Genomic DNA, 27,993 nt, shown 5'->3' with positions numbered 1-27,993 from the left:
GAAATCTGAACGGAAATTTACTAGGCGGATGTCAAGTCCGACTGCTTCGACTCCCAGTCCGAGTCCGAATTCAGGCATCCCTCCTATACACCTCTAACCGTACCGAGCCAACCAAAATAAACGTGTTTCAAAAGTTCCGGCGGTAACGCGTGATTTACAATACGAATATCCACATCTGTCCCACATCCCCTGTGCCTGTCCCTGTCCCTGCCCTGTCCTCGTCCTACCCGGTACTGCCCTGTGCTCCTCGTCGAACGAACGATTAACATAAATTTGCAATTTTGGCCAAAAATACGAAGCTGTCATCATTCTGGATTTTACAAACAACTTCCGACGGAAGGTGCACAGACCCGTCGACCAAGTGCCAATTGAAAAATTGCTTTAACAAACTTTTTCGTTTATTTCCGTAGGAGTTGGATATGTCCTTTCTGGCTACCTTGGATGCCAGTGCCTGGCAGGTATTTATCTTAACTTTACTCTTGCTATTTATATTTTTTATACACCTAATTTGTATTACCATAATCAAATCGGCATCCGGTTGTCCAGACATTACGCATTTCAGAGTGACACATACGAACATCAGATGTTCCATACGTTTTCTTTTTTCATCGAAATAGTTAATGTAAGCTAATGCCAATAAAACTATGTATGGCGAAAATCTTTAAAAGATAAATGCATACATTTTCACAACTAAATCGGGATAATACTGGCCATATTCGAAGACTCTTACAGTGGTAGATGGCATATGATATGGAGTGATTTAGTTAGTTTCTTACCAAATCTATTACACATATTTAATCGAACGTGATGACATTTTTATATGACACGAAGATAGAAAGAAGCTTATACAAATTCAGATCGTTTCGACTGTTCAAAAGTCTTTCACTCACATGAATTTTGGATTTGATAGTGCTCAAAATCTAGTGGATAGTGCATAAGATAAGATAGGTGGATTAGATGAGTGCATACTCTTCTTGACTCCGCATTGAATCCTGTAAAGTAGTGACGCTTCAGTTGTGGAAACTAATGCAGATCGTATCAGTTTTGTTTGCCGTATTGAAACAAAAATAGTTTAGAATAAAAAAACAAAAAAATTCTAAAATAGAAATGCCAACAGCTCAATTCTCTTTGATCAAAGTTATCAAAACATATGACCAGATAAATACCCAATAACCTGCTCGAATGAACTATAAAGCTCTAGTTCCCTTTAAAGCTCAAAACTGTTGATAATAAACCATTCAATTAAGAGCTGACATACGAGTGCACTGTAGGTTTTTACCAATAAGTAACTTTTCAAAGTTTATTCAATCTTTTCCGCATAGTTGGCTAAAACTCTTTTGCCCCCTCGAAATGGGGTGAATTTGTTCATTTCCCTGACTGGTAAGTTGAAATAATATAATTATCTAAAAAAAAACTGAGTACTGCAGACTTCAGACAATCAAATCATTTATGGTTAGTTTCTTCGGGAAGGCATGTAATATTTTGATGTTGAACCGTTTCAATAAAACGCATAAGGGCTGTTTCCAACATTTTGGGGTCAAGACTTGCAGTTAAATCACATTTTATTTTCTCATGTTCGGACAGGGTTTAGATAGCTATCAAGTTGCTAGTTAATATATATGGTAAGCACATAGTTTAGAGCTCCTAAGACAGCATTTCGTGAGGAAACTGAGGTGAAAATTGGTGTTTATGTTATACCCCTCCGGATCCAGACAGCTGAAGTTGCAAGCCATGAAAGATCAAGAATGTATAAGTTTCATAGGCTCGTAATCGCTTCGTTGCCCTTTCCCTCGTCACATCAGTAGTGAGTGCTTGTGAGGGGGAGGGAGAGTGCGTTTAACCGGACAGCGGTCGGCGGTCGTTTATTCCTGGATCCAGTTTGGTCTCGTATTTACACACCGACTTATCCTCTGTCACCGGCAGTTCAATTCGCAGTTCTCAGTTGTTGTTGTTGTTGTTGTTGTTACTGCTGGCGGTGGCGGTTGGTTGCTGAAACGGTGGCGTTCTGTTTGCGCAGACCTGTCGACCAAATGAACCGAATAATACATCAAACGTTCTTTAATGGGGGTGACAAATCCTCGACAGTTGGCGATACTGATTACTTTATGAGTACTATGGGCCCAGTGTAGATGGACGGACGGACGGACGGACGGGCGGACGGGTGCCATGAGTGTAGTGTCGTTGAATATTCGTTGTTGGTTTTCTCAAAAATTAATCAAGGACCGCAAAATAACCACCAAACGATGCAAAAATATGAATTCCTCTTTTACTTGAATATATGTATGTAGTATGCAAAAGTTATGGGAAGAGTATGCTTACTCTTACTGAATTGTATCTATGGATGTAGCGCTTACCATCTGTCTGTCTGTTCGTATGCTGATTTCGTCAGCCTAAACCGATTAATTGGTCTCACTTTTTCTATGTGCATGCAAAACGTGACAATTGGGCTCAAATACCCCGTGGCCACACTCAGATACACGAATGTGACAAAACAAAGAAATGTCGTAAGGGCATACTAATGATTTAAATAAATATGTATGGGGATGTGGTAGCAGGGGACTTATATTTCCTAATGATGTATCTGCAATATGAACTTTTAAATAAAGGAGGGGCACATGATATCCCCATTGCTTGATGGGTAGGATAAAATACCTCCATCGCCAGCATTAAACGATTCCAAACTTTGGTTGGGAATAGTTCCAGAATAGTTCATTAGAATCTACACTGCACTTAGAATTTATTAAGTTGGACTTTTGTCTGTATAAACATCTACTTATAGAACATATTACCCAATTTGAATGCCAAAGTACTAGAAAGAGGTATTTGTACGACGTGTACGAAGGATATTCCATGGCTATTAGGTTTTCCCATCACCAAACAAATTGATGTTCCGCTCTTTGGTTGCCTGTCTCACGCCTCTATCCCATTATTATCGAAAATTCAGGTCGATATTCAAAATCTGTTGGCCCGGCCTAAGCATGTGAAACATCAGAATTTGTATAATCTAGCGGAAGTAATGGCATTACCAGCACACAGACTGCGCCCGACGAGACGCTCTTTTATATTTGAAGGCCAATTATATGCATAAAGGGATTCTCGAGATAATTATGAAATGACGTACTTTAGCGGCCATGGACACCGCCACAGCCACGGCCACGGTCTCCTTATCCACGTTATCCAATGTTCTGGGTAGGCTAATAATTCGATATGTTAATGCCTGAGCCCCGTTTTGTGGGTAGACAATCGGCTTCAGGTTGCATAGAGAGAGGCAGGAGAGACAGAGCCAGAGCCATAGCCATAGCTGGAACTCCGAAAAAGCGACCCTAAAGCGCAAAATAATGGCACGTGACCATACTTATGCCATTTAACACATGGGGTATTACTACAAGGCATCAGTCCGTTCCAGCGTTATCCATCCAGGGTACGAGTACTCTCCAAAACGCACCCTCTCCTGGAATTATGAATGTACCGGGATAATCTTTCCGCCCGCACGAGCACGAGCACGAGGACGAGGACTCTCCTTAGTGGGAAATTGGACTGAAGAGACTATTGAATACTTCAAGCTAAAAAGTGAAAAGCCAAGTAGTGCGAGTGGCAACGAGCGCCGTTGCGGCGACACGCATATGTTTTTTCTGGGGCCGTGCGGCGGTGTTTGTTTCTTTGTAGGAAACACACACCTGAGTGGTCCATAATGAAAATCAACAACCCAACAGCCCCCTCCCACGCCTATTATCAACAGCATGAAGAGAGACCGAAGTACCAGAGGGCTGGTTCTGGTCCAGAAATTATACGAGTACCCCAAACAACATACTGCATAGAAGGCGGATACATTACGATGGTTGGACACGTGACCTGAATGCCGTCATTTTAATTAAATTTATAAAAACACAGAGCCACGATTCGCGAGTGTCTTTTTGTCAGCCTAATTTGATAACCTGCGAGAACATTGTAGCAAAGGGCATTCGATTTGTTATTTCAGTGAAATGCAATACGTCCGATGCTTCGAAATTGAATTTTGTGGCTATTTTTATGTGGAATTTTCCAGTGCGTGTAAGTTTCGGTTCCTTTGAAAGTGGAATTGCCGGTTTTGTGGACTGCAACTATTATAATAGCAGCCATCTGTTAACCTGCATAAAAATAGGTCAGAGACAGTGTGGGCATACTCTCTGGGCATTCGATAATATGATTCTTATTTGATTTTAATTAAATGAAAATGATGTGATTTAATCGGACATAGGCACGTACCGGCACCTACCTATATGTACATATATGATTCATAAATGAATATTTGCCTTCTTTCAATAATTCTGCACATATTTATATGCATAAACATATGTACCTGCATGACAGCCACGGCGTCCTCGCAGCACTGTACTTATCACGTGATTTATATTAATGGCGGCATATCATGTTTCACGCGTGCTCGGTGCTGGTTTTGACTGCAAAACAAATTTGTCAGTGGGGGTCGGCACGCGCTGCATTTCGGGATAAAGTTATCAACGACAGGTCGGGTCGGCCACAAGCAATTGCAAAACTGTGCAGACAAACTCGCACCATACAGATGTGCATATGGACAGGCATCGGCATCGGCAACGGCAACGGTACCGGCACCTAGCCAAGCCTTTTTCCATAAATATATGTACATACAACATGATCGAAGTGATCAAGTTCTTTGTATTGAATATACATATACACCAAATGACTTTATTAATCAATATCAATAAATCTCGGGTTGTTGTATTTGAAGGAATGGTTAGCAAGATATTAAAAGATATTCAACTTATATTAAAATGAAAGTATTTTCTCACACATTATTCTTTTAGGAATTTGCGGGAAAAGCTTTCCCGAAACTTGATTTATGTACATCACCATATAAACATAGATATGCATGCATACATATGTATGTATATTATATTGAGAGAAAAAACACCGTAAAATGTACCGTCGGGTTTGTTCCATCTGCGCTGTGCTTCATTTCGTTCTCTTCTGCGCAATGACATCCATCGGGGCCACAGGCACTAGCCAAATTATGTTAATTGTATGGGATTTCGCTACTGTTGCTGGACACCACAGTCCGTCCAGCCATGGGTCGAGTTTGCCATTAGTGAACATGCTTAATTATTATTTGGTATGGTTTCCCCAACGAACATGCTGAAATATTTCAAATCAACAAGTCTTTATATCAAACCAAACAAGATTTTCGGCGATATCATATGACTGGAAATAATAAGATAAATTGCTAAAAAGATATATAATTGTTTATACGTAGTAGGTATATGTTTGTATGTATTTACTTAGCAGTCTTTGGAAAATGTTTAACCAGTTATGTAGTTTGTGACACTGGGTCTTTAGTTCCACTCGTCGCTGACGCGTGTAAGCGCCCCTCGAGAAAACTTAAAAGTGAGCAACAACAAAAAAAAAATAAGGCAAAATGGGAATATCTAATTATAGCTTGGGGCAAATATCCAACTACATACATACATAGGTATTCTCACGCGCATACGAAAAGAGTCTTGGCCAACTCCTACTACCACGAAATGGTTACCGTTCAGCACCATTTCAGTTTCTACGCACTTTTTTTTTGAGCCCATCTTGATTCAGAAACGCATCCGCAGGCCCTTGCTTATCTTTGCAACAAAGATTTGCATTACATATGTACATTGTACACACATCCGTGGAATAAGCATTGCACATACTCGTACTCGTATTGTATATATGTATGTATTTTCGTTGTGTTTATGTACTAACATCGTACATATGGATGCAAGTCTGAGATTGATCTCAAACCATAACCAAGCCATTAAGCTATCGGAAAGGAAGCCCATTTCATCAGTCCTTTCGGCTTTAATTACAAATATAAAACCAACAATTATAATTATTTGCCATTCGCATCTGATAATCCACTATTAAATTGTACGTACGTATGTATTTATGTATGTATGTATGTACTAGTAACTAGTTTAATCATTGCCGCTTTTCGGAAACAAGCGATTCGGGTCGGGTGTTCTGTGTGCCAGTAAATCCATTTGACGCGTCGTCACGCACAAAAGAGTCGTGAAATGGTCGGTCAGCGGCAGTTCATTAGGTAATAAAACATGAATACTGAATTGCGTGAGGCGCCCTTTTTAGCTTATAAAAAAGGATCCTACATATGTGAGAAAATTATCAGTGCGTTGGAGTCGAACCAAATTGCCACTATTAAATCGAGCGAATCGTAACTACAGCTACAGCCACAGCGGACGGACTGGACTGGACTGGACTGGCATCAGCGGTGCAGACACATGTCCAATTTGCAATAAATAACAGCAGACGGTTTGCTGTGGTTTGCGGTTCTGATTCCAAGATTCCGAAAATTAAAAGCAAACATCCAAATACTACGAGATGTAAGCATTTCGATGAGTGCGTGGACGGCAAGGGGACTCTTAAGGGATATAAATTGGACTATAAAATCATTAAAACGCTTAATAATAGTTAGCTTAGCTGTACTTAAATATTTACGCATCCAAATGGTATAATTATGTAACAATAACGCAAGGCCAAGAAAGACAAAAAGAGCTAGAGCGAGAAGGGGGTATGATGAAGTTTGTTATAAAGATAAAATTGGGTTGGCGAGCGGTACAAAAGGGTGAACCAAAGTCCAGGATGAAAATCTTATCTATGTAGCTATATACACAGAAATCATTTAATGAAATAAATATCCATATTTGGATACTATAAGGAACGATCGCACATGGATCCGATGACTGTCTGATGACTGTATGCCAGACATTTTTATATGTGTTTCTTTAGATACGATTGAAATTAGTTAGCCGACAAAGATCATGAAAACTTTTGGCTATTTTCGCAACATGAATTTTCACAGTAAAAATAATAAATAAGAAGGGGTAATTATTCGATAAATGCGTGCTTGAGTCGGAAGTTCTTAATGAACTTATACTATAAGATAAATAAGTACGCGTATAAATACATTTAAGTACACACTCTCATATATGTACATAAATACATATGTATACGTATGTATATATGTACGTAATCGCAATCCCAATCTACTGTGGGTAAACACAGCTGCAAATATATTTCCTTTTGACCTCGAATTTAAATGGACCGCTCGTCGTCTGTGCCTCGGTGGCTCGGCGGTGGCTGTTCTCTATTGGGCTGCTCGCTGAATTGCGAAAAAAAAAATATAAAAAAATACAGAGCGGATTAAAGGTGCACATGAGCACAGCCGTAGGAAATATGCTGCAAACATCCGCCTGCTGCAACTGCATCTGAAAATACACACATACAGCACACCACACCATACCAGAGCAACAGCAACAGAGCCACAGCCAGAGCCACACACCGACGACAAAAAACCTCTGCTCTGACAGAGAACCGCCGCCCGTGCAAGGGACTAAAGCTACGACGACCGCGCGCTCATCTTCCCCGCGGCTATTGGCGTCGTGCAACATTGCAGGAGCCTTTTTCCACTGCTGCCTCGCTATGAGCCATGGCCCAGGCCATGTCGCTGATGATTCGTGTATCGGAGCCGGAGACGGAGTCGCCACCGCCTCAGCTACAGCGTTTGGCTGCCAACGGTCGGTCGTTCGGTCCGTCGGTTGGTCGGTCGGTCGGTCGGTCGGTCGGCTTCTCCCGAAATTTGAATCTGCCTGCATCTGAAGACTTAACGAATATGAACGAAAGGGCCCGAGGCAGTTACTACACTCCACTCCAGAGCATGGGTATGTACTCGTACATGTGGTCGAGTGAATGCGGAAAATTATGGCGAAGTAGTTTCAGATACAAACACTCAATCACATGGGGTTCCATTTGCATACGCCACTCGGCACTTCCCCTAATAAGAAAGCCCCGCCGTATGGCCAAATAGATCCTAATACCCAAAAACCCGAAAACTAGGAAGTACGAGTCCAACAGATATATCCCTTGGATTTCTTACTTGCACAAATACCCGTATATGGCATTGGTACTGCAGGAATCAGAATCTGACATTAATTTGTAGGCTTAAAGGTTGTAAAAGTAATATATTTATTTTCAAAGTTTTATTTTGGGCAAATAGGGGGTCCAAACTTTATGGCTATGCAGTTATTTGCATTTAGAATGCACTTGTCTCCTGCCGCAAAAGCGGACCGGAGGGACCCAGCAGCAGCAGCAGCAGATAAAGGAGATCTGCAGAGAGCCACAGATTGGCAATCACTACCATGAGAGAGGCAAGGCAGCCCAACAGTCAAGGCAGTAGTCATGCAAGTCCTGCGGCATTCACGAGTTTCTCCCGGGGCAATCGCATTTAAGACGCATCTTAAATGAGGTGCTCAGGCTCTCTGGAGAGTTGAAGACAGCAGCGAGGCAGGCACACTGGTGCAGGCGGGAAGGCAGTCAGCCAGGCAGGCATCCGAATCCGAATCCGATCCAGCCAACGACTGTTGCGAAGAAAGCTGCCATTTTTGAAATTACGGCCTGCAATATTCCACATACTCGCACAAGTGCTAAGTATGCGTGTATGCCAGCGATTACGAGCATCATCGGTGTAGGTGTGGTGGCAGTATTCGCAAAAAATACTCGTGTACTCGAATGCATTTACCATAAACATTGACCACTGTACTGTGCATCACGATTTATGGCGATGCTGCGGGGAGGAATGGGAATTAATTGGTAATGCGAGCACTGCATCAGTACCGACTGGTCGAATCGGAACTGAAAATGGCGACCTGATCATCGATCGATCGACCGATCGATCTCTTGTCGTGGCCACAATCAAAAATCGTGCCGATGCCATGAAATTGTCGAAGTGGTGTGGAGGAGGGTGGTTCTACAGTCGCAGTTGTATAATACTTACCTACTGGTACACCTCGTACACCTGATCGTCAGCTTCCATTTCGCAAGATTTACAGCTCTTAGCTTCGTGTGGTAAGCCAGTACCTAATACGAGGTAAATGTATGTATGTACATATGCATATGCATATGTATGCATAGACATGACTACACGATCAGGCTTTCATACTTTTATTTCCTTTGTTGCATTTAGTGAAAAATTCATCCAATGAAAACTTTAATGCCGCCGGAAATACAATTTCCCTTTTGACAGAAATATGTCCTGCTTTCACGGCAACTAAACTCACTTAATCCGTTTGAATTATTTAAAAGCTACTGTCATAATACAATTACATCAAACAAACCTTAAATGTCTGGGCTTAACAAAGATAACTGATTTAATTCGCTCTTCTTGCTAATCCTTTTCGCGTTTAGTCTAGGGGCTAATTGTGTCAACTGAACAAAGGCCGGAATAGAAAGTACGTAGTAACTATCTTTGAGGCTACTTGGTATACATTCAGGACATGATAAGATTTTCGAGTTCAGGTCCATCATACGATGGTTGATGGGTTGTGTCCCTCTGTTTGAAAGTTAATCAATACTATTAATCTATTAAAAATGATTCTAAAATTCAAAGAAATATCACGTTGGCAGTACGCGTACTTTAAAACCCTTTCCTTTCATTGTGAGCGGATTAATATTAGTGCTCTTCTAGCGTGTTTTAGTTTAAGTTTTTTTAAGGACAAGCTTACGCGGCTGACCAAATTTCTACTCTTTCGTAAGAACGTTCAAATAAACTAAAATTTCCTATGATGATAGATCTTTAGTTATTGTGGAGCTACATAAAATACTCGAAAAGAATAGTCTTGCTTATCGGTATTAAAATAATTTGTAATGTTTCTTTTAAAAATGAAAAAAGTGAGTTGGAATTAAATAAAGTATACGTAGACATAACTATTTGGAATTATTTGAATTATATGGCCATAGATAATAGTTTGTGGTTTGATTAGCTTTGACCACCTAGAGGCTACATTAGAACTAATTTTCTGTAACATATTTTAAAAATACATTTGATATGATTTCTTTTATTTTGTTTTGATGTTCCAGTGCATTGCATTACTACCTACCACTTTTGATTGCAATTACTTGTCAGCAACTGTACTTACTATGTGTATTTATAATATTTGAATATGAGCATAGTTTAAAAAATATATTCATATTAAAAGAAAATGTTATTGGTGTAAATATGTACATACACATAATGCAAACCATATCTTTGACATATGTATGCATGCCCTTATGTATTAAGGCCTTCACACTCTCGTATGTAAATATGTAAATATGTACATATGTGCTTAGTATGTACATGGAGAGAGAGGGAAAATGCTGGAGAGCATAAAGTACCCGAAGCGAAGGCAATGGGGCACGTACCACTGGCAATATTTCAGCGTCCGAGCGCGCAACATCAATGCCCAATGCCTGGGTTTTTCCCAGTAGCAAAAGTTACAACCCTAAGGGCACAGGGCACACAGCTCGCTCGTTGCCCGTTGCCGTTGCCGTTGCCGTTGCCAACCCCAGCTTTCCGCATTATTTTCCAACCCCTATATGCATCTGCACACACATATTCGTAGATACACGTATGTATGTATCTATCTACCATGTCCGTATCTGTATCTGCGTGAAGCTGAATGCCGCGCCAACCGTATCTGTATCTGTGTGTGCAGAAGCTGCAGTCGCAGCCTCTGGGTTCGGCCCATTGTCTAGTAGTCAGCTTACGGGGCGGGGCTTCCGAAATATAAATGGCTGTGGCTGCTCTCGCCTCACTATATGCTACATGCACTACCAGATACACGGCACACGGCACGGCACACAGCTCAAGTGGTATGGTATTGGTAGTACGTGCGGGCCAGCTATGCGCTCTTTACAGGTTTTCGCTCTCTCCCCTTGTGCTCTTTATTTCTGTTTCTGCTTCTGCTTCTGTAACGCGGTGCTCTCAGCATCTCAATCCGTGGCATGTGGCATGGATGGTTCTCTTTGGCGATGGATGCGAGAGAGAGAGAGAAAGAGAGAGAGTGTAGAACCTGCTCCACGACGCTCTCCTTGTGTGCTACCTACCACCCATACCACGGCACAGAGATTCATCAAGCCAGCGAACGGGCTTAGGCTTTGGGCGTTTTTCCTATGTGTTTGTAAATAAGCCCATACATGCATGTTTACGAGTATATAGATATACGTGTATGGGGATGGGGGAATGGCAACGGCAACAGCAACAGCAGCAACGGCAGCACCAGCAGCAGCGGCAGCATCAGGCAGCATCGCTTGTAGTACATCCCCCGAAGGTTTTTGGGTCCAACCTGAAAATTCAACTTCAGTCGAAATATTACCGTCTGTGGCTGTGCAAAGGTAGAATTTTGTTTGCGGGTTTTTTCCTTTTCCACTGAATATTGTGCAGTGTGCAGTGTACTCGACATTTGACCGATTCGATTCCGATCGCGGTGTAACTACCTTTACGGAAACCAAACCTTTGGATTGCCAACGATTTAACCCGACGCCACAGAAAAATCTGCACAGTCTACACAGTGTATCGATTGTACATACAAATGGATACGAGTACACGATAAGCAAATAGAAACTTTATAAATACGATACTCGCAAAGACTCGCAGTTGCCTTACCCAGTGCCAAAAATCAATTTTAAATAATTACTTAGTGATTGTACCTGTCAAAGTAACAGAAAAACAAAAACAAAACACACACAAAAAAACAAAAAACAAAACAAAAGGAGAACAAAAGGAGAACAAATCTACGCATATGCATTCTACAATATTTAAATAAAAGCACTCTACTACTGTTAAATTAAATTAAAATGCATATTTTACATCGCACGAACGACCATCAATTCGAGGATCAGAAGTTTATGATGGTAAGAAAAATACTGGGATACCTTTAAGTCTTGGTTTTCTGTTTGAATCAAAGTCGTTCACTATTGTTTGTATAAGTTATCAATCAATTAAAATACGAGTATGATGTAAGAAGGGGAAAATAGTTAATTTAAAGATCATCAGCTGGAGGATTCTGATCATTACCATGGTCCAGTACATAATAACAGTGCTCAGACACGAACGAACATATTTAATTTGTTGCGTCGATTTGATAAGCTAAGGTCTCGCTTAAGATAATTTCACCGTGGACTGCAAAAGTGCTCTATGGAAATTATCCGTCATCCGAAATCTGCAAATTAACGTTGAGTTAAGCAACGTAAAGGCCTACTCAAAATCAGATATTGAACCATCGAAGCCACGGGGCTGCGCCTGTTGATTGACACTCAAATTTCCCTGGGCACTTTCAGGCACGCAAGCACTTTGCCCAATTACCCGAAACACATACTCCACTGAGTGAACTCTGATTGCCATATTCACAGGCTGATTACCATTCTTGACTTGACCATTCTAGCAGCAAAGATAATGACCAATTTATAGTAGAGTCCACTTTAAATATTCGGCTCCAAGCCGAGGTCCTAGTTCCAGGTATCAATGTACAAACAACAAGATTCCCGCAAAGATTGAAAACATTGGACACCCTGCCGTGTACTACTGAGGCTTGGGAAAGCTTCATCATGTACCGAATAAATAGAGAAGTCCGAAATAAATAGGATATGGGAACTAAAAGTCAAAATTACTAAGTTTTTTACACGAGCACTTGAATCGAAAGGCACGCGCGAAAAGAATTACAGATTACATTATAATTGTTTTCCTTGTGGCAATTTCTGTAGATCGATAGATAGTAACAATATAATGAATTGCGCCCAATCGGAATATCATATTTAATACTATGTTTACTATATGTTTAGTAAACTTTATGTGAGTGAGAGGGATACTTCGCAAATCAAATGTGGTTCCCACAGTAAGCAAACGGCTTTCTTTAACATGGACAGACAGACGGGCATCCTATGAAATAGGTCGAGGTTTTAAATGTATACTTTAGGTATACTTTATACTTTATAGGTCGGTCGGAAAAAATACAAGGAAAGGAACCAACCCCTGCACTCTCAGAGTGCGATATTCCGGGTATAAAAACACTTTTTCCCACTCGGACTTAGCTGGCCCCCGAAACCACACCGACGGCTATGGGAGTGTGTAAATCTAAGAAAGAAAACAACAACAAAATAATACTGCTCCAGAACAGACGCCTCCGTGGCAAATGCTGGAAATGCGTGGGTACATGCTCCCCCATTTAATTAGCAAAATTATATGGTGCATCTGTCTTCCAAGAACTTTTTTGATGCCCGATAAAAAATAGGGCAATTGGCGGGGCAAGGGCCAGAGATCAAAACAAAACAAAACAAAAACCCAACGAAGAGGTTGAGCAAAAGTCATCGCCCACAAAAATCACCATGCTCGCCCTCAAATGGGTATGATGCCGAGTATGTTGGCATTAGCTTTGGTTAGCCATAGCCCCCGCATGCTGCTGCATGCTGCCTAAATCAGGTAAAGGTAAAATCTGGCTGGGACACTCGCGTGATGCGTTGCCAAAATAATTTATGAGATCGGACCGCAACACATCGTCAATTTGCGTGCGGTGCCCGACTGACTGAGAAATAATGCCATATAGCTCGGATATGCGTTCCAGAAATGTTCCCACCACGGTTTTTAAAATATCAATAAAAAAAGATATAGGCATTTTTTTTTTGTTTAATACACAGCACAGCGCATGATCTGTAGTTTATGTAAAAGACTGATCGAGCTCGCTCTGATTTATTGAATAATTTCTATATAATTTATAGTAATTATTCAGGTATTCAGTATGCACACAAATATGAAAAAAATAACACACCCGCTACTCAGATTCCTGAATATCTTTCAGCCAGGATTGAAACATTTTGACGTGAGTTCGTATAAGGTTCAAGCCCATTGCGAGAGTTCATACATTTCCCGATGATGGATTCGTTTCCAAGCGGGACTCGAATGAAAAAAGGAATAAACACGAAATCAGATAATCCGTTTTTGAGTTAAATTGGATGGCCACTAATTTTGATAAGCCATCAAAAAAATATAAAACGAAAATATATTTTAAATTCCACTCGTCTTGAAGTGCACACAAAGTTGGTGCCACAGCACACAAGGAAGAGGCTGGTATTGAGTTTACAAGTAATAAGATTTTGTTCCAAATTTTCTTACTCTAGCTCTAGTAGTCTTATAGATACAACAGGACAATTTCGACTCGTCTGCTTAGGAACGCTTAGGAACATACAAGTTTACCGCATTTTATATAAACCAAGTACTATTCCGCTTCCCTATCGGGTTGTGTCTTTTGTATGCACTCAACTTATTCGCCAGTCGGTTTTTTAATGGTTCACATTAAGCGGAAAAGTGCAAACAATTTTAACCAAAACATATAGTTTATTGTGATCTACAGGGTGAAGGTGCAATACACAGATACAGATGCATCTGTATGTGTAAATTCGTTAACTCCTTTTATATTTCACTGATAAAGGAGATGTGTAGAATCTTATAAATCCACTCTAAAACATTTCCGTTCATACGCATCAAAATTGATTTCATTTGCAAAGAGGAAATTAAAAAGTCCAACAAAACTAAATTGATTGGCAAGATATATGTAAATGTTCATAACGTGGCCACGATCTCCAACCCAACCCAACCAAACCAACGAAATCAAGTGTCGGGAACGTCGACAACGTGAGCTGAACGGCGTGTGTTAGGCTCGTGGCAAAGGAAGGAAGCAAGCCAACATTGCTGTTGCGATGGGTTGGGTTGGCTGGGTTCCTTCGCAATATTGGCCGTGGCATAAGGTACCGACATGAAGTAAAAGGAAGGAAGAGTCCAGCCAGGGCTGAACGGCAACCCAACAAATGGGCTGCAGTTGGATGGGGCTTCTTGCGCTTGCTGCTGACGTTCAAGCCGGTCTTTGGGACTCAGACTGCAAACGGTCTAAACGGAGCAAAGGCCTACCTGTAGGTTTGGCTTGCTTGCTGGCTGGTTGGCTGGCTAGTGTGTTGATTCTTATGAGGCTCATTCTTCTATTCGTCATTTGTACGCTAGAAGAGCGATCCGACCCAGTCGCTGGTTCTGGGACTCGATTTTGCTCCTCCAAGCTTCGCAAATACCCAGCAGGTTTAATACATTTATGAATGAGTTTTACTACTTCATTAAGGCCAGTGGCCTGCTTCGTCATGGCTTTGTGGTCGAGTAACACTGCGCTGGCTGTCCGTTGCAGGCGCGTTGTTGGAGCGCGTGCTTAGCCAAGGATCAGAGAGGATCCGAGTGGAATGGAATACCTGGATCGCAATAAGCAAAAATCGATTATCGTTCGTTGCACATTTCCATTGTTGTGAATATTATATTTAGTGTTTTGAAGCTTCCTCTTAAATTCGTTTAATTTATAGCCGAAAAAACGCACTTGGCCCTTCCGACAGATCCAACTTGCAGTTCCAACAACCGGCAGCACCGGACATCGAGCCGCATACATACATGTAATATAAATGGAAATGAATATATTTTAAGAGTTTCGCGGACTTTAATCTAAAGTGGCTCCAAGTTGTGCGTAAATGTTTACAGTTCCTTTCACACAGAGGAGAGCTGGCCATAAATTGATTCTTGTTATGATTAACGATATAAATATTATCACAATATTAGCATTTCTTGTTCTAACTTGGCCAGCATATCCTTCTGTCTCCATAAGTGACGCATACGTTCTCCTGGCAGCCAAAGGACAAGCCCCCCACAATCCCACCGCCATTTAACTTGACAGCGTAATTAAAAAGTCGTGACCATGCGTTGAAGCCAAGGAGCCTCGCTAAATATTAGGGCATACTCGTTTTATATGTCTTATTATAATTGGCGGTGTACAGGTCTGGTCTGGCACAGGCACATGCACAGGCACAGACACAGGTAGCGCGAAAAGAATGCGAAAAACGCGCGCACCTTAGTAGTATTTTTTCGTACCGTACGAGTATCGTATCATATCTTCGCTGAGGAGGAATGATGATTTGATGCCGTAATTTCAGTAATAGCAGCAGTTGGGATCGACGTCAATTCCTGGCTCCTGCTACTGTATAAGTATTCGGAATCATTACGTCATCGGCAAAGAATTCGAACGTGCCTGCTCCCGTTCTTATGGTAGCCACGTGCTAATTAAATTATTATTTGAAGCCGCTACAAAGTTAAGGGATTCATTATTTCTTTTTTTTTTTTGCGCATTTTCAAGGGTCATCATAATTTTGACTTAGAGCTTGGCTTGCCATGCAGAGAAGGCAGCATTTCGGAAACTATTAACTATAAACGAGCTTAGTGTAAAGGTTTTGTGACAATATTAAATGTCTGCGTGAATTAAGAAAAGAAACTTCGGTGTCAAACAAATTACAACAAATTACAAATAACTTGGTAAATTTAAGATCAAATACATGTGTTTCCCAACTTCGCTTAACTTTACTTGGGTACAGTTCAGCAGAGAATAGAATGTTCTGTTGTTTCGTTGCCTGCTGATGAGAGACTGATAACGAAAGTTTAAGACTGATTGAGATTGACATAGATTAATTGATTCACAGTCTATATTTTAAAAGCCTCTACTTATACTCAGTCCGTACCCGTACTCAGTCAGTATATACAGCTTATGATTTTTTAGAATTTTAGAAAAAAAAAAAATAAAATTTTACATTTTACATTTTTTGGCTACATCTGATATCTACATCTACATATACAATGTCTATTCTACATCTAACATGTAGATTGTACATGTTCCATTTAGATTCTACATCTCCTCCGCTAGGGGTTGCTCGCGCACTGAACGCTGCAGAGTGTGCGAGCGAGAAGGAAAATGAGTTGCGTTGTCGTTTGCGGGAGGGGGGGCAGAGGAAGGAACTGAAAATTAATTTCGTCATTCTGGCTATAATTATAATTATGATCCGATCTGATTCAGATTCGGCAGTCTGGTAGATATCGTATCTTTAAAAATGTGCCTGCCACAGATTTTCGTCCTTTGTGTGGGCGGAAGGGGGCGGGGCGAAATTTTGAAATACACTTGTAGCAGTGTGATATCACATGAGTGTGGAAACCAAATTTGGTTGCCCTATCTCTTATAGTCTCTGTGATCCAGGCGCTCAACAAGACGGACAGACGGACGGACGGACAGACAGACAGGGCTATATCGACTCGGCTATTGATGCTGATCAAGAATATATATACTTTATGGGGTCGGAAACGTTTCCTTCTCTGCGTTACACACATCCACTTTTACCACAAATCTAATATACCCCTTAACTCTTTTTTGAGTACGGGTATAATAAAATAAAGGAAAAAATTACCGTTTGCGGCATTCGCGGATCGCTGTATATGTATGTACATGTGTATGTGTATACATGTGTAGAACACAACCAGAGGAGATCAACTCAGAGCAGTGAGCAGTCAACCGAAAACAAATGCGAAGAGAAACGAAGGGTTCTGCTCAGAGAGGAAAACACTGTCAACAGTTATTTGCGAATTCCGCCTAAAAGAGAATTGAAGTAAAAGCCCCGCGCGCCCGTACCAATCATTTGGTTCCTCTTTTAACATCTTGGTTTTGCAGTCTTTGCTTTTACCGAATATGTACAATGTACATACATGTATGTATGTATGCAACATTTGAGTAGCAAGAAAGCGTAGCTGAAACAGAAGGGATAATAGAAAGAACAAAATAAAAGAGACGAGACGGGAGATGTGTGTACAAAATGTTTTTATTTTGTTTTATGTGTACATTTTGTCGAAGTTAAACTGGGTTTTCTTAGCGAAGGCGCTTCTCAAAATATTCTATTATGAGTTCGGGGCAGCGCTCTCTAGCTTCTTCGGATGTCACCAGGTCAGCTTCGTTGCTGTCCAATCCCTTCCACTTAATAAGGTAAATGGGGTGGCGGTCTCCCGTGTGGGCGATTCCCAAAATCTTATCGGGATCGAGGCCTCGAGCGAATCCGGACAGCGGTGGGGTGTCTCTACCCACGTCAGGCGCCTGCTCCATAGAACCCATGCTTGTAGCGCTATGACAAAAGATTAATGCTTGCACGAACAGCACTGGCATTGCGGCTCCATTGAAAGCCAGCCTTAAGTTCGACAACGCCGGCTTGGGCGTGGATCGAGCAAAAGAATTCAACGACCAAAAATACCGAAAATACCAAAAATACCAAACTATATCATCAGTATATTAGTGGTGACACCTGTTCAATTATAACCACACATTTCTTCAGTGATGACACCTGGTTCAATTTTAACCACACATTTTTCTTCAGTGATGACACCTGGTTCAATTTTAACCACACATTTTTCTTCAGTGATGACACCTGGTTCAATTTTAACCACACATTATGTGGAGGACTCTGGAGACTCTGGAGACAGATCTGAAGAGGCCGGAGGAGGCACGCCTTGTGAGGTTCTATACCGATGCTTTCGCCGCGGAATTCCCACTCGCTTTGGGGGAGTATCTGTTATTTCTAGGGGTGGCAAAATGTTTCGATATTTTTGTTTGTCAATTTCAATTGTTTTATGCCGTCGATCTATCAGGGATGATATTCGTATGGAAACAATAATGAAATTCGTTCGACCGCAAATTTAGCTGCAGGTGTTTCGCTGACCCGTGCTCAGTTCGGAAAATAGACAAGCCGATAGACAGTAGAAAAGCAAACGATGGTATTTTCCCATCTCGAGCGGAATATAAAATTATTCCAACTTTCGTCGTTCAAAGTAGCCTTTTTACACTGCCGCATCATGGTAGAAGGTGCGGAAAATGATGCGAGGCGTTTACACCAAAGCCGCATCTTTTGTCGCATAATTTTTTAGCTTTGTTTTAATTGTTTGATGCGACAAAAACAGGTGTTTGCTATCGATACCCCCCATCGATATCCCGAATAATTTCAGTATTTTGTGAAAATACTAGACAGAATACGGCCAGGCCACACTTGCCAATATTGCGCCGCATCATTGTCTTGCTGAGCGTTTTTTGGCTCCATACGGCTCTTATTCGCATATTCCATTTAACGGAAAAATTATATGATGCGCCAAGTGTAAAAACGCTAAAAGACACACACACATACAATTGGAAGGAAATAAGTACAAGACAGCTACTAAAGTGCAATAATTAATACAAATTAAATCGAATTAAGGCAGTCGAATTTATTTATTTTATTTTTATTTATTTATTTTATACCCGGACTCATTTTAATCATTTAAAAGGAGATAAAAACTATGTTGATTGCATATTAATTGTATCACATGACAGCAACACAGAGGTGGACTTGCAACGCCCCCTGTTGTTCCTATCTGACAGAATAACCGTTAGAGGGCGCCAGAAATGGAGTTTCCAAGTTTTTAACCCAAAATAACCAAAAAAAATGCTGAACGTTTTTTTTTTTGTTTTTATGGTGTACGTTTTTTTTGCAGTATTTTTTTTCTGATATTCAAGTAAAATTTTTGTAATTTTCATATGGTATTTTTTCAACATTTAATAGGGAAAAAAACAAAAAAAATTAAAAGCTCTTCTTAAATTTTTACCAGTTAAATATTTAATTAATGCCAGCTAAATTTAAAAAAAAAATCAAAACAATTTTAAAATGTAATTTTTACTGTAAAACTGTGGAAAAGAGATTTGTTTAAGAAAAAAAAAAGGAAAGTCCGTGCACGCTTCGAACCGAGGACCCCCGGATCGGAAAGTCTCGACTTAACCCACCGAACCACGCTTTGTGGTAGGGCAGACCACCCAACTTCTCCACGAGATGCATGTGGCGCATCTCCAGCTCCCCTGGCAGTTGGATAGGGTTCGTCGCCTTGACGGGGCAGCTGTTCTTGATGCACTCGTTAAAGTCATCGAGTCGCTCCAAAAAGTCCGGGACAAAGAAGTCGGGATCGATGGCGAAAAAGATCTGGCCAAGGTTGGGACCTTTGCTCTGGACATTCGACTTCCAGGGGTGGACATCATGGGCCCCATGGACAAGTTGGCCCCCGAGACGTGGTCCCACACAGCAGATCAATCATGGCGGTTCCAGGCAGTAGCCGACTTGTTGGCCACCACAAAGCCGACGCCTGGGTTTTCGCATGTTTCACAGCCAGCATGGGAAAGCTGCCCACAATGACGCCCACTGTTACCATTCACATGCCCAGCTGCTGCGGAATGATCTCCGGCTCGTCTATCGGCGAGAGAGGCCCACTCAGGTAGAACCAATGTCCTTCATTGGCCGCTGCCATATATGCCACGATAGTCGGCGGCCACAAGAAATTCGCTGATGACGGCTGCCGGTCAAGGCTGACGGTCTAGTCATAGCGACATAAAGCAACAAGGGACAATATTTGGCTCATATTCTTTATTCCTATACTGAAATTGCTTGTGCGGATATCAAATCTATGCCAAAAGAGTTAGTTACTAGAATTGATCGAATTGGTGCTAAAAAAATACTCAAACAGTTTTTCTAAATTAATATAGCAGCAGCATGGTGAATATTCAACTACTCTCTGCTAGGGTATACGGTTGGATCACATTGGACTAGGAACTGTAATGGGTTGGCTTGAAAAGTGAACCCTGATTTCGGAGTCAAAACTCTTTTAATGGCAATTGATCATTCGCAAGTGGATAACATTTCATTAGAATACCAAGTGAAGTGCGCATTTATGTACATGTGTATGTACATACATCTATGTACCGACATATGTACGCGTATGTGAAGAGATATGTGTATGGGGTCCGTCACAGAGAGGAGGTATGATTGCCGTTCTGAACACACTTGAGGTGAAACTATTTCGACCTGCTCAACAGCTTCCAACTGTCTACCTGTGCCTTCAAAACCAGATAGTCAACCAGCTAACAGACCATTCGAACCTTTATAATTTATTTATCTTTATCTTGAATTACGCCATGGGAGTATTGACCAGGGTAAGTCTGTAAATTTCAGCATATTCATGTCGGGCAATAGCAATGGCAAACAATGGAGTATAATTCTGAATTTCATGTGATTGAAAACTAAGAGTTTCCAATCGAACAATTAATAGTAAAGAACAAGAAGAAAATAAATAAATAAATAATAATAACAGCAAAAAGCCAAACCAAACAGTCGCTCGCATCGACTCGTATCGCCTCGCTCACTCCTCACTCACATTCGCCGGCAAAGGGTCAAAAGCATTGCCCAAAAAGCCACGCATCCAGTTACTCCAAAACTCGTGGAGACCGAGGCCAAGACAAGAGTCTGAAGTCAACACTTTGACGGTATTGAGTGACGGCAACCGTTGGGAATAAGCGGGACGGCACCCGATGGATGGATGAACATGCGCGCGTATCTGCGCGGCTTCCAAAAAATTAAATTCAATTTAGAAGAATACAAACAGACATGACATCTAAGCAAACTATGCAAACTTTGACCCCCCATAGATATTCTAAACTATTGTTCTACTTGATCGAAAAACAGTTATTGGAAAACATTATCCAAGAGTGCGGCTGTGATGGAGTGACGAAGATCATCATACTCGTGTGTATCCGCTGCGATTTGGCTTATAATTAGACTCAAGCACGATTATTTCGGAGTGTATGCGAGAAATCTCTTGGAAAGACCTCTTGGAAGAAACCTAGCCCAACGCCGAAAGTCGAAAGCAAAGCCGAATATTCAGGCAAAACAAAAGACAACCGGTTTATCTGTATTCTTGGATATTCTATTTGATGTTGGCAAATGACAAGATAATCCAAAGTAATCAATCAAAATTATTTAAATTTATTAAGCCACAATAAACTTGAGCCCAATTCGCAATTGCCACGTTCTTAGGCTCCAGCTGAATCTAAAGACAGACATGATCTATCCCCCCCTGGTGAACCCAACGATCAAGATTACTGAAGGGTCATTTACACATACAAAATAAGCAACATGTTAGTACATGCACGAAGGGTTCTCTGCTCACGAATGTATTGTATGAAGATTCATTTACTTACAAAAGAATGATATAGTGACGAAGCTATGGCAGTACAGTAGTGGGCAGTGCGCCCACTAAGGGATTTTCTAAAACTCTTTTTCCTGGAGGATTGGGACAGCACGAGATTTCATTTTTAATATTGCTTTGCTTGTATCTATTATTGACTCAAGCGAATATAAAGTGCCGCCGGCCTAATAAGAAGTCGATAATACTGCAAGTAGATTGGCAGACTACAGCAGGTGGCGGTGTTTGGCCCTGCCTGGAGCAGCAAGGAAGTTCTATGAAGATCTTCTTTTGTGTTGAGTGCTATCAAATAACATTTGAAAATTATTTGTGCAACAAATGCGTCAAATTACAAAGCAATTTAAGGGCACGTGGAATGCGTAAACGTTTACATAGGAATGAAAATCATTTCAGCAACATTCTCCAAACTACAAGAGAATGTATATCTTTATTCTCCGAATAGTTTTAATAGTATGAATATTGTACATATGTAATAGAATGCGCCATCAATTTGACTTAGTGAATTAAAACGATGCGAATTTGAGGAAATGGAGAGTATGTACCATACCCAGGGCCAGCCTTGTTTGGTTGCACTAGGAGAAATGCCTTATTTGGACCACAATGCCTTTTCCTCTTCAATACGGTCCATACATCTGTACATATGCAAGCCAAGCACATTTGCAATTGAATAAACATGTTCAATTTCTGAAAACCTCAAGCTTTTGTGTCAAATTACTGTCATTCTTTTTCCGCAATCTTCGGACACAATGAGGAATTAAGAAGCTGGTGAATGTAATCAACTAGGAGTATTCAATGCTATACCCCGACCCTGCTACCCTCCTAAAAATCCATAATGTATTTATTTGGCTTATAAATACATACATATTTATGTAAATACGAGTAACATTTGTCAAATTTTAAGAATCAATAACCGCATTTATGGATAATGTTGCGCATTCTTATCATATGAATCTTGTATTGACACTGTATCCGGGATATTCAAAGGCCACACACCACGGACGGGGACAAAGTAAAATGTCTTGCGATATCAAGCCCATTCACTAAGCTAGTAGCTTCCGACTTCACCCTTTATCCTGCCCCGTGCACGTATTTGTACAATACATTTAAGGTTTTCCATAATCACAATGGGACCTTCACAGCCAATTCCTTAACAACAACTCCTTAAACCGAACTCTACTCTAACGGTAGCATAGCACATCGTAACGTAACGCTGCTTTGCGCCACCGAAGCGAAGTTGACGTCGACGGTGGTACGTTGGGTACGTATGAAATATTTCTGCCTTTTTGGCACACTGCCGGGACGGACTAGTTTTCATTTCGCGTTCGTCTTTCACGGAATAGGGTTCTTGTTCTTGCCGTCGGCTCGGATCGGGCAAAAGCGCGTGTCGATTTCAGATTATTCCTCGCCTGCTGCCCCACGTGCGAATGTGTTCCAGTAAAGAAATAAAATAATGATACGATATTGTGGCTTAAACCAATTCAATTTCAAAGCATAAATTGGATGACATGAATTAAATAACATCAATGAAAGTGTGTGCTTACTTATTTCCTAGGAGTGACGATTCTGTGAAGTTAAATATGATAACATGACTTTAGCGTATGTGGATATGCCAGCGGTTCATGTTCAGGTATTTTCAGAATCTATTCAAAAGGTTTGGCATCATCTCAAGTGTACCTTACAACAAAAACAATAGTCATTGAATGATTTCATCGCCAGTTGATACTGCATATGTTTTTGGCATCAAAAAGCTATAAATTTGTTTTTTATGCGTAACAGTATCGAAAGCGTTTCCCTCCAACGACTTTTTGCGATTGTTTCTATGGCTTTGTATATGAAACATTAACCGGTATTGACGGGATACTGATACAACTATTGTGATGACGCTTTGGCAATGTAAGAAATGGATGTAATATTTATCCGATTGTGGCGAATTAAGCAAGATTAATGGAAAATGTCTATACATATAATCTAAAAAAGGTGTACCCATCTGCATCGCGATATTCCAGCTCATATAGTCTCGGAGATCTGTTCCTGCAGATAGATATACGAACAGGAGTACGGATAAGTCGGACTATTCCGATTAAAAGTATATACTTTATGTGGCCAGAATAACTTCCATCTGCTGTTTACATTTGCCCGCATTGAATTTTGCAATCTAGTTGTGCCGGCCCTAAAAATAATTAATTTAATCATTCCGACTTTCGGTATTAATAGTTCAAATAGTAGAAAAAACATCTCTGTTCATTATCGAGGCTTATTAGGTGTCCCGAAACATACAAAAAACATTTTGTAGAAGCATATCAGACGATGATTAAAGGATCGATAACGAGTAGATCTACTAGTGCTCTATATAATGCTCTTATGTATATAGCTTTTATCATCTCGTATCAGCTGTACAAAAATTATTCTGTTACTCCAAATATCTCAGTAAATGCGAACCTAAGCAAGTCGCAAAAAATAGTATACCTGATGCACCTATAAACTAAAAATAAATGAGGAATAGAATTAAAAGTTTCCTATTGGCATGCGGAATTTGTAAGCCTTTTTCCGAAAGCCCATTTGATTCCTGCCTTGCTTGTATTAATTCACGGATTCCCATGATTTATTCTTTTGGTATCAGGAGCGCCTTAGTGGACATGGGAGTCTAGGATTGTCCAGCAGCAGTGCCGCTTACACGACCCATTCCGGCGGACACACAGGTAGAAGCGGTCCGGCCACGGGGCATAGTGGACACAGTGGTACTCATGGGTCAGCAGCTACCATGCATCATCAATCACTTCAGTCTGATTTCCAGCCTCCGTATTTTCCGCCACCGTTCCACCATTCGACGCAAAGCCCTCCTCAGCAACAGGTAAGTTATCATCTCTATCGAACTAATTCAAGTATTTGCAATGTTATTTAGATATCTGAGTACTTGCAGAACCACGGTGCCCTCGAATACCTGGGCACGGATCCGTATGGTCAGCCTTTGTCATCGTTACATCATGCCCCCCTCCATCACTACAATCAGTTGGCGGGCCTGAGGTCGACGCAAGATCAACTTGGGATTCATAGAACCCACAGAGAGGCGGAGCTCCAAGGACATGTTGTAAGTGAAGCAAATTAATATTCACAATAAAGCAGTTTCCTGGCTTCAATCTTTCGCAAATTTAAGCATTTTTTTGCCTTTGCATTATTCTTGCATACTTTGCTACATTCTTGGCTTTGCTTTGCAAGCCCAAGAGAATTTCCAAGGGAAGAAGTTGCTCGTCCCTGTCCCCTGTCCCTGCCCAGCCCCCTGCTATAGAAGTTTGAAGTTATTTTCTAACAAATTCCATTCGAGTGCATTACAAAAATTATCCGCTTAAATATGCTAAAAATGTTCTTGAGAATATACAAAAACCATCTTGCAAACAAGGATGGAAATTCCTATCCCGCAGAAGGGTGACTATACTCAAAATTATGAGTACATTTTGTTGGCTAAGTTCTGCCATGCCATGCAGTAAAACGCATCATTTTTGATACGAAAAGGCGTATCCTCGGAGGCACTTGTGCGCATCTGTACTCATATACGAGGATATTTGTACATACATACAACATTTTACGAAAGTATGTGTAGAAGCCGGTTCGCATTATTCCCAAGGCTCTGGGATTGGCTAGGCTCCTTCAACCCCTTGGCAAAATAAAGACCCGATGTATCGTAATCTGGCAATTATGGTCATGGTTTTCAAAATTTCATTTACTTTGTACGCGTACTGCAGATGCATACGTATGTACATACATACATACATATGTATGCTAAATGTGGTCATTTTTATATCCAAGAAGCACCGCGGATGTACTCGAACTTAAGCGGAAACGTGTCCGACCCCATAAACTTGCGATGCCATGCCAGTTGAAGTTTCATTCCCACAACTCTTTCCGCCCCCAAAAATCGAGAAAAACCAGTTGTAGCTTGCCACATCATTTTGTACATTATATAAATAAATAAATTGTTTACAAAAAACGAATAATCTCCCAGCTACTAAACGGCTTCTTCTTTTTCAATGAGCGTTTGAAATATGTTTAATCTATATTTTCACAGTCCCAGCTGGCTCATGGATTTCCGTACACAGACAGAAGAGGCGACTACAGTAGTGCAATATCGGCGGGAGCGGCGCATGGAACCCGCCTCGGGCACGAGCATGAGTCCCTGGCCCTGCATCAAGCTCTGCAAAACGCTGTCGATGATGTTCAAGCACCTGCCATAGATGACAACGTAGCCTTCATGTCAGACCTTCCACTTATCAAAAGTAAGATTGATTAAATATTTATTAAATACTAAAAATTATTAGATTTACCAAAAGTGAGTAGAAACTTTTTAGAAGTTGATAACGCAGAAAAGGAAACATTTCCTGATCAATAACGTTGCCATGTCCGGCAAGAAATCTTTTTGCATACTGCTCTCCCAGTTGATTTCACACAACCAAGATTCGATTTTGGAGTTATGAGTTCTATTCTTAGTTAGTGCGTGCCACACATAGGAAAAATATTAAGAAAGCGGAGATTTTTCATATGATTATCTTACATTAATACATTTACTTTACATAAAATATTGTGTTGAAATATTCTTTCAATTCATCTGTGCATACAAAATCATTGATGCAAAGAGAAACAAAAAAGTGTGTGTATGTAAACGAGTTAATGTACTCATGTACGAGTGAGTACCTTACATTTTTGAGCTTGTAAGTACCACCGTACCGTACCGTAGCACATATCATACTGTGAGCAAGGCGGAACCTTGAACACACCTAAATAACAATGAATGACCAACCCCCGAAACGAATGATGTTATGAAATAGAATCTTGCCCTTCTAATTGGCAGGATTAGGGGTAAAATGATCCCTACGTCCTGCGCTCACACTTTGCCAATGCCGAACAATCACAACAATAGTAATAATAATATATTTCCTTTACAATGAACAAACATGTTCATGTCCCTCCCCGTACCGTACGAATGTCTAAACTAATTTTGAGGTTTGAATTTTTTGTGTTGCGTATTTTTATAGGCATGAAAAGCGGTAAAGATGCAGGGAACATTGGTTCTGGTTCCCCCAGTGAGGTATTCTGTGCAGTTCCTGGTCGCCTTAGTCTCCTATCGAGCACGTCGAAATATAAGGTCACCATTGCGGAAGTGCAACGAAGACTGTCGCCACCCGAGTGCTTGAACGCCTCCTTGCTGGGCGGAGTTCTAAGAAGGTACGTTGTTTATGCCCATGAGTCTCCACGAGTGCCATCCATGAATACGTTTCTTTGCATATGCAGGGCCAAGAGTAAGAACGGCGGTCGTTTGTTAAGGGAGAAGCTTGAGAAGATCGGCTTGAACCTACCAGCGGGAAGGCGAAAAGCGGCGAATGTGACACTGCTAACATCTTTGGTGGAGGGAGAAGCAACCCACTTGGCCAAAGATTTTCACTTTGTTTGCGAGACAGAATTCCCGGCCAGGCAGTTGGCGGAGTACATTGTGCGTCATCAAACGGAGCCCAATGATTCATATCGACGAAAAGAGCTCATCCTTCACTCCCAGCAGGTAAATACATACATTCATAGATAGTTATGTTATGTGCGTAGTGCTCATTCGATACTCTCTATAAATGCTCTACAGATTACAAAAGAGTTAATGCAGATCTTAAGCCAAGATCGGACGACTCATTTTGGAACAAGATCACAGCACTTGCTGGAGCCGTCGATGCAGCGTCATTTAACACACTTCTCCCTGATTACGCACGGGTTTGGTTCTCCTGCAATAATGGCCGTTCTGCATGCTTTCCAGGTAAGCATCTCAGCCCCTGCTCTAAATGTTACGTGTTAGTACATCTTGTCACATCTTGAATTGAATTTTCTCTTGCAGACATTTTTGAACGAATCATTAAACTATTTAGAAAAGTTATACCCTTCGAATGGAGGTGGTATGGTGTCGTCATCATTGGACAAAAGTAAAATGGACAACGAAAAAAAATGATAGGCCTAGGTGTATATTGCCACAGATAAAAGCAAATAGTATTTTAAGGATACTTTCAATAGTACGTTAGATACGGCAAACCATAAAATAATAGCATACCTGTAAATTAATTTATTTAGCTAAGGTGTAAATTATTTAATTTTTGTATATCTCTAACTGTAATTTGAATGTAAAATATTCACACCTATAATATACATCTAATTTATTTAACTTAGAAAAATGCATCGACTCTTTACAACTATTATAACGAGAT

General features: G+C 40.8%; 1 protein-coding gene across 6 annotated transcripts; it reads left to right on the top strand.

Moving 5' to 3' along the window:
- The first annotated feature begins 4 nt into the window (after window positions 1-4).
- Window positions 5-27,987, top strand: LOC111074409 (transcription factor AP-2-epsilon). 6 transcript variants are annotated; one of them, XM_022367167.2, is made up of 9 exons: window positions 5-340; window positions 411-458; window positions 24,381-24,611; window positions 24,663-24,848; window positions 25,824-26,031; window positions 26,788-26,977; window positions 27,044-27,308; window positions 27,384-27,551; window positions 27,630-27,987. In XM_022367167.2, exons 2-9 carry the CDS (start codon window positions 420-422, stop codon window positions 27,738-27,740), a joined length of 1,398 nt encoding a protein of 465 aa, XP_022222859.1. In that variant the 5' UTR covers window positions 5-340; window positions 411-419; the 3' UTR covers window positions 27,741-27,987. The 6 variants fall into 6 exon arrangements, with proteins under 6 accessions (XP_022222859.1, XP_022222860.1, XP_022222858.1 ...); XM_022367168.2 differs by lacking the exon at window positions 5-340 and having other exon boundaries at window positions 24,681-24,848; window positions 27,630-27,985; XM_022367166.2 differs by lacking the exons at window positions 5-340; window positions 411-458 and adding an exon at window positions 11,194-11,730 and having other exon boundaries at window positions 24,681-24,848; window positions 27,630-27,984.
- The last annotated feature ends 6 nt before the right edge of the window (window positions 27,988-27,993 follow it).

The sequence above is a fragment of the Drosophila obscura genome, unplaced genomic scaffold (genome assembly GCF_018151105.1).
Source record: "Drosophila obscura isolate BZ-5 IFL unplaced genomic scaffold, ASM1815110v1 contig_170, whole genome shotgun sequence".
In the NCBI taxonomy this organism is placed as follows: domain Eukaryota; kingdom Metazoa; phylum Arthropoda; class Insecta; order Diptera; family Drosophilidae; genus Drosophila; species Drosophila obscura.
This window is presented reverse-complemented; position numbering and strand designations above follow the sequence as displayed.

Bases quoted from the DNA above. Each gene is read 5' to 3' on its own strand.
- LOC111074409 (XM_022367164.2), top strand. From the start codon at position 11,674: ATGCATATTTTACATCGCACGAACGACCATCAATTCGAGGATCAGAAG. The intron at 26,032-26,787 runs GTAAGATTGATT...GTATTTTTATAG, and splicing joins AGACCTTCCACTTATCAAAA to GCATGAAAAGCGGTAAAGAT. The intron at 26,978-27,043 runs GTACGTTGTTTA...TTGCATATGCAG, and splicing joins CTGGGCGGAGTTCTAAGAAG to GGCCAAGAGTAAGAACGGCG.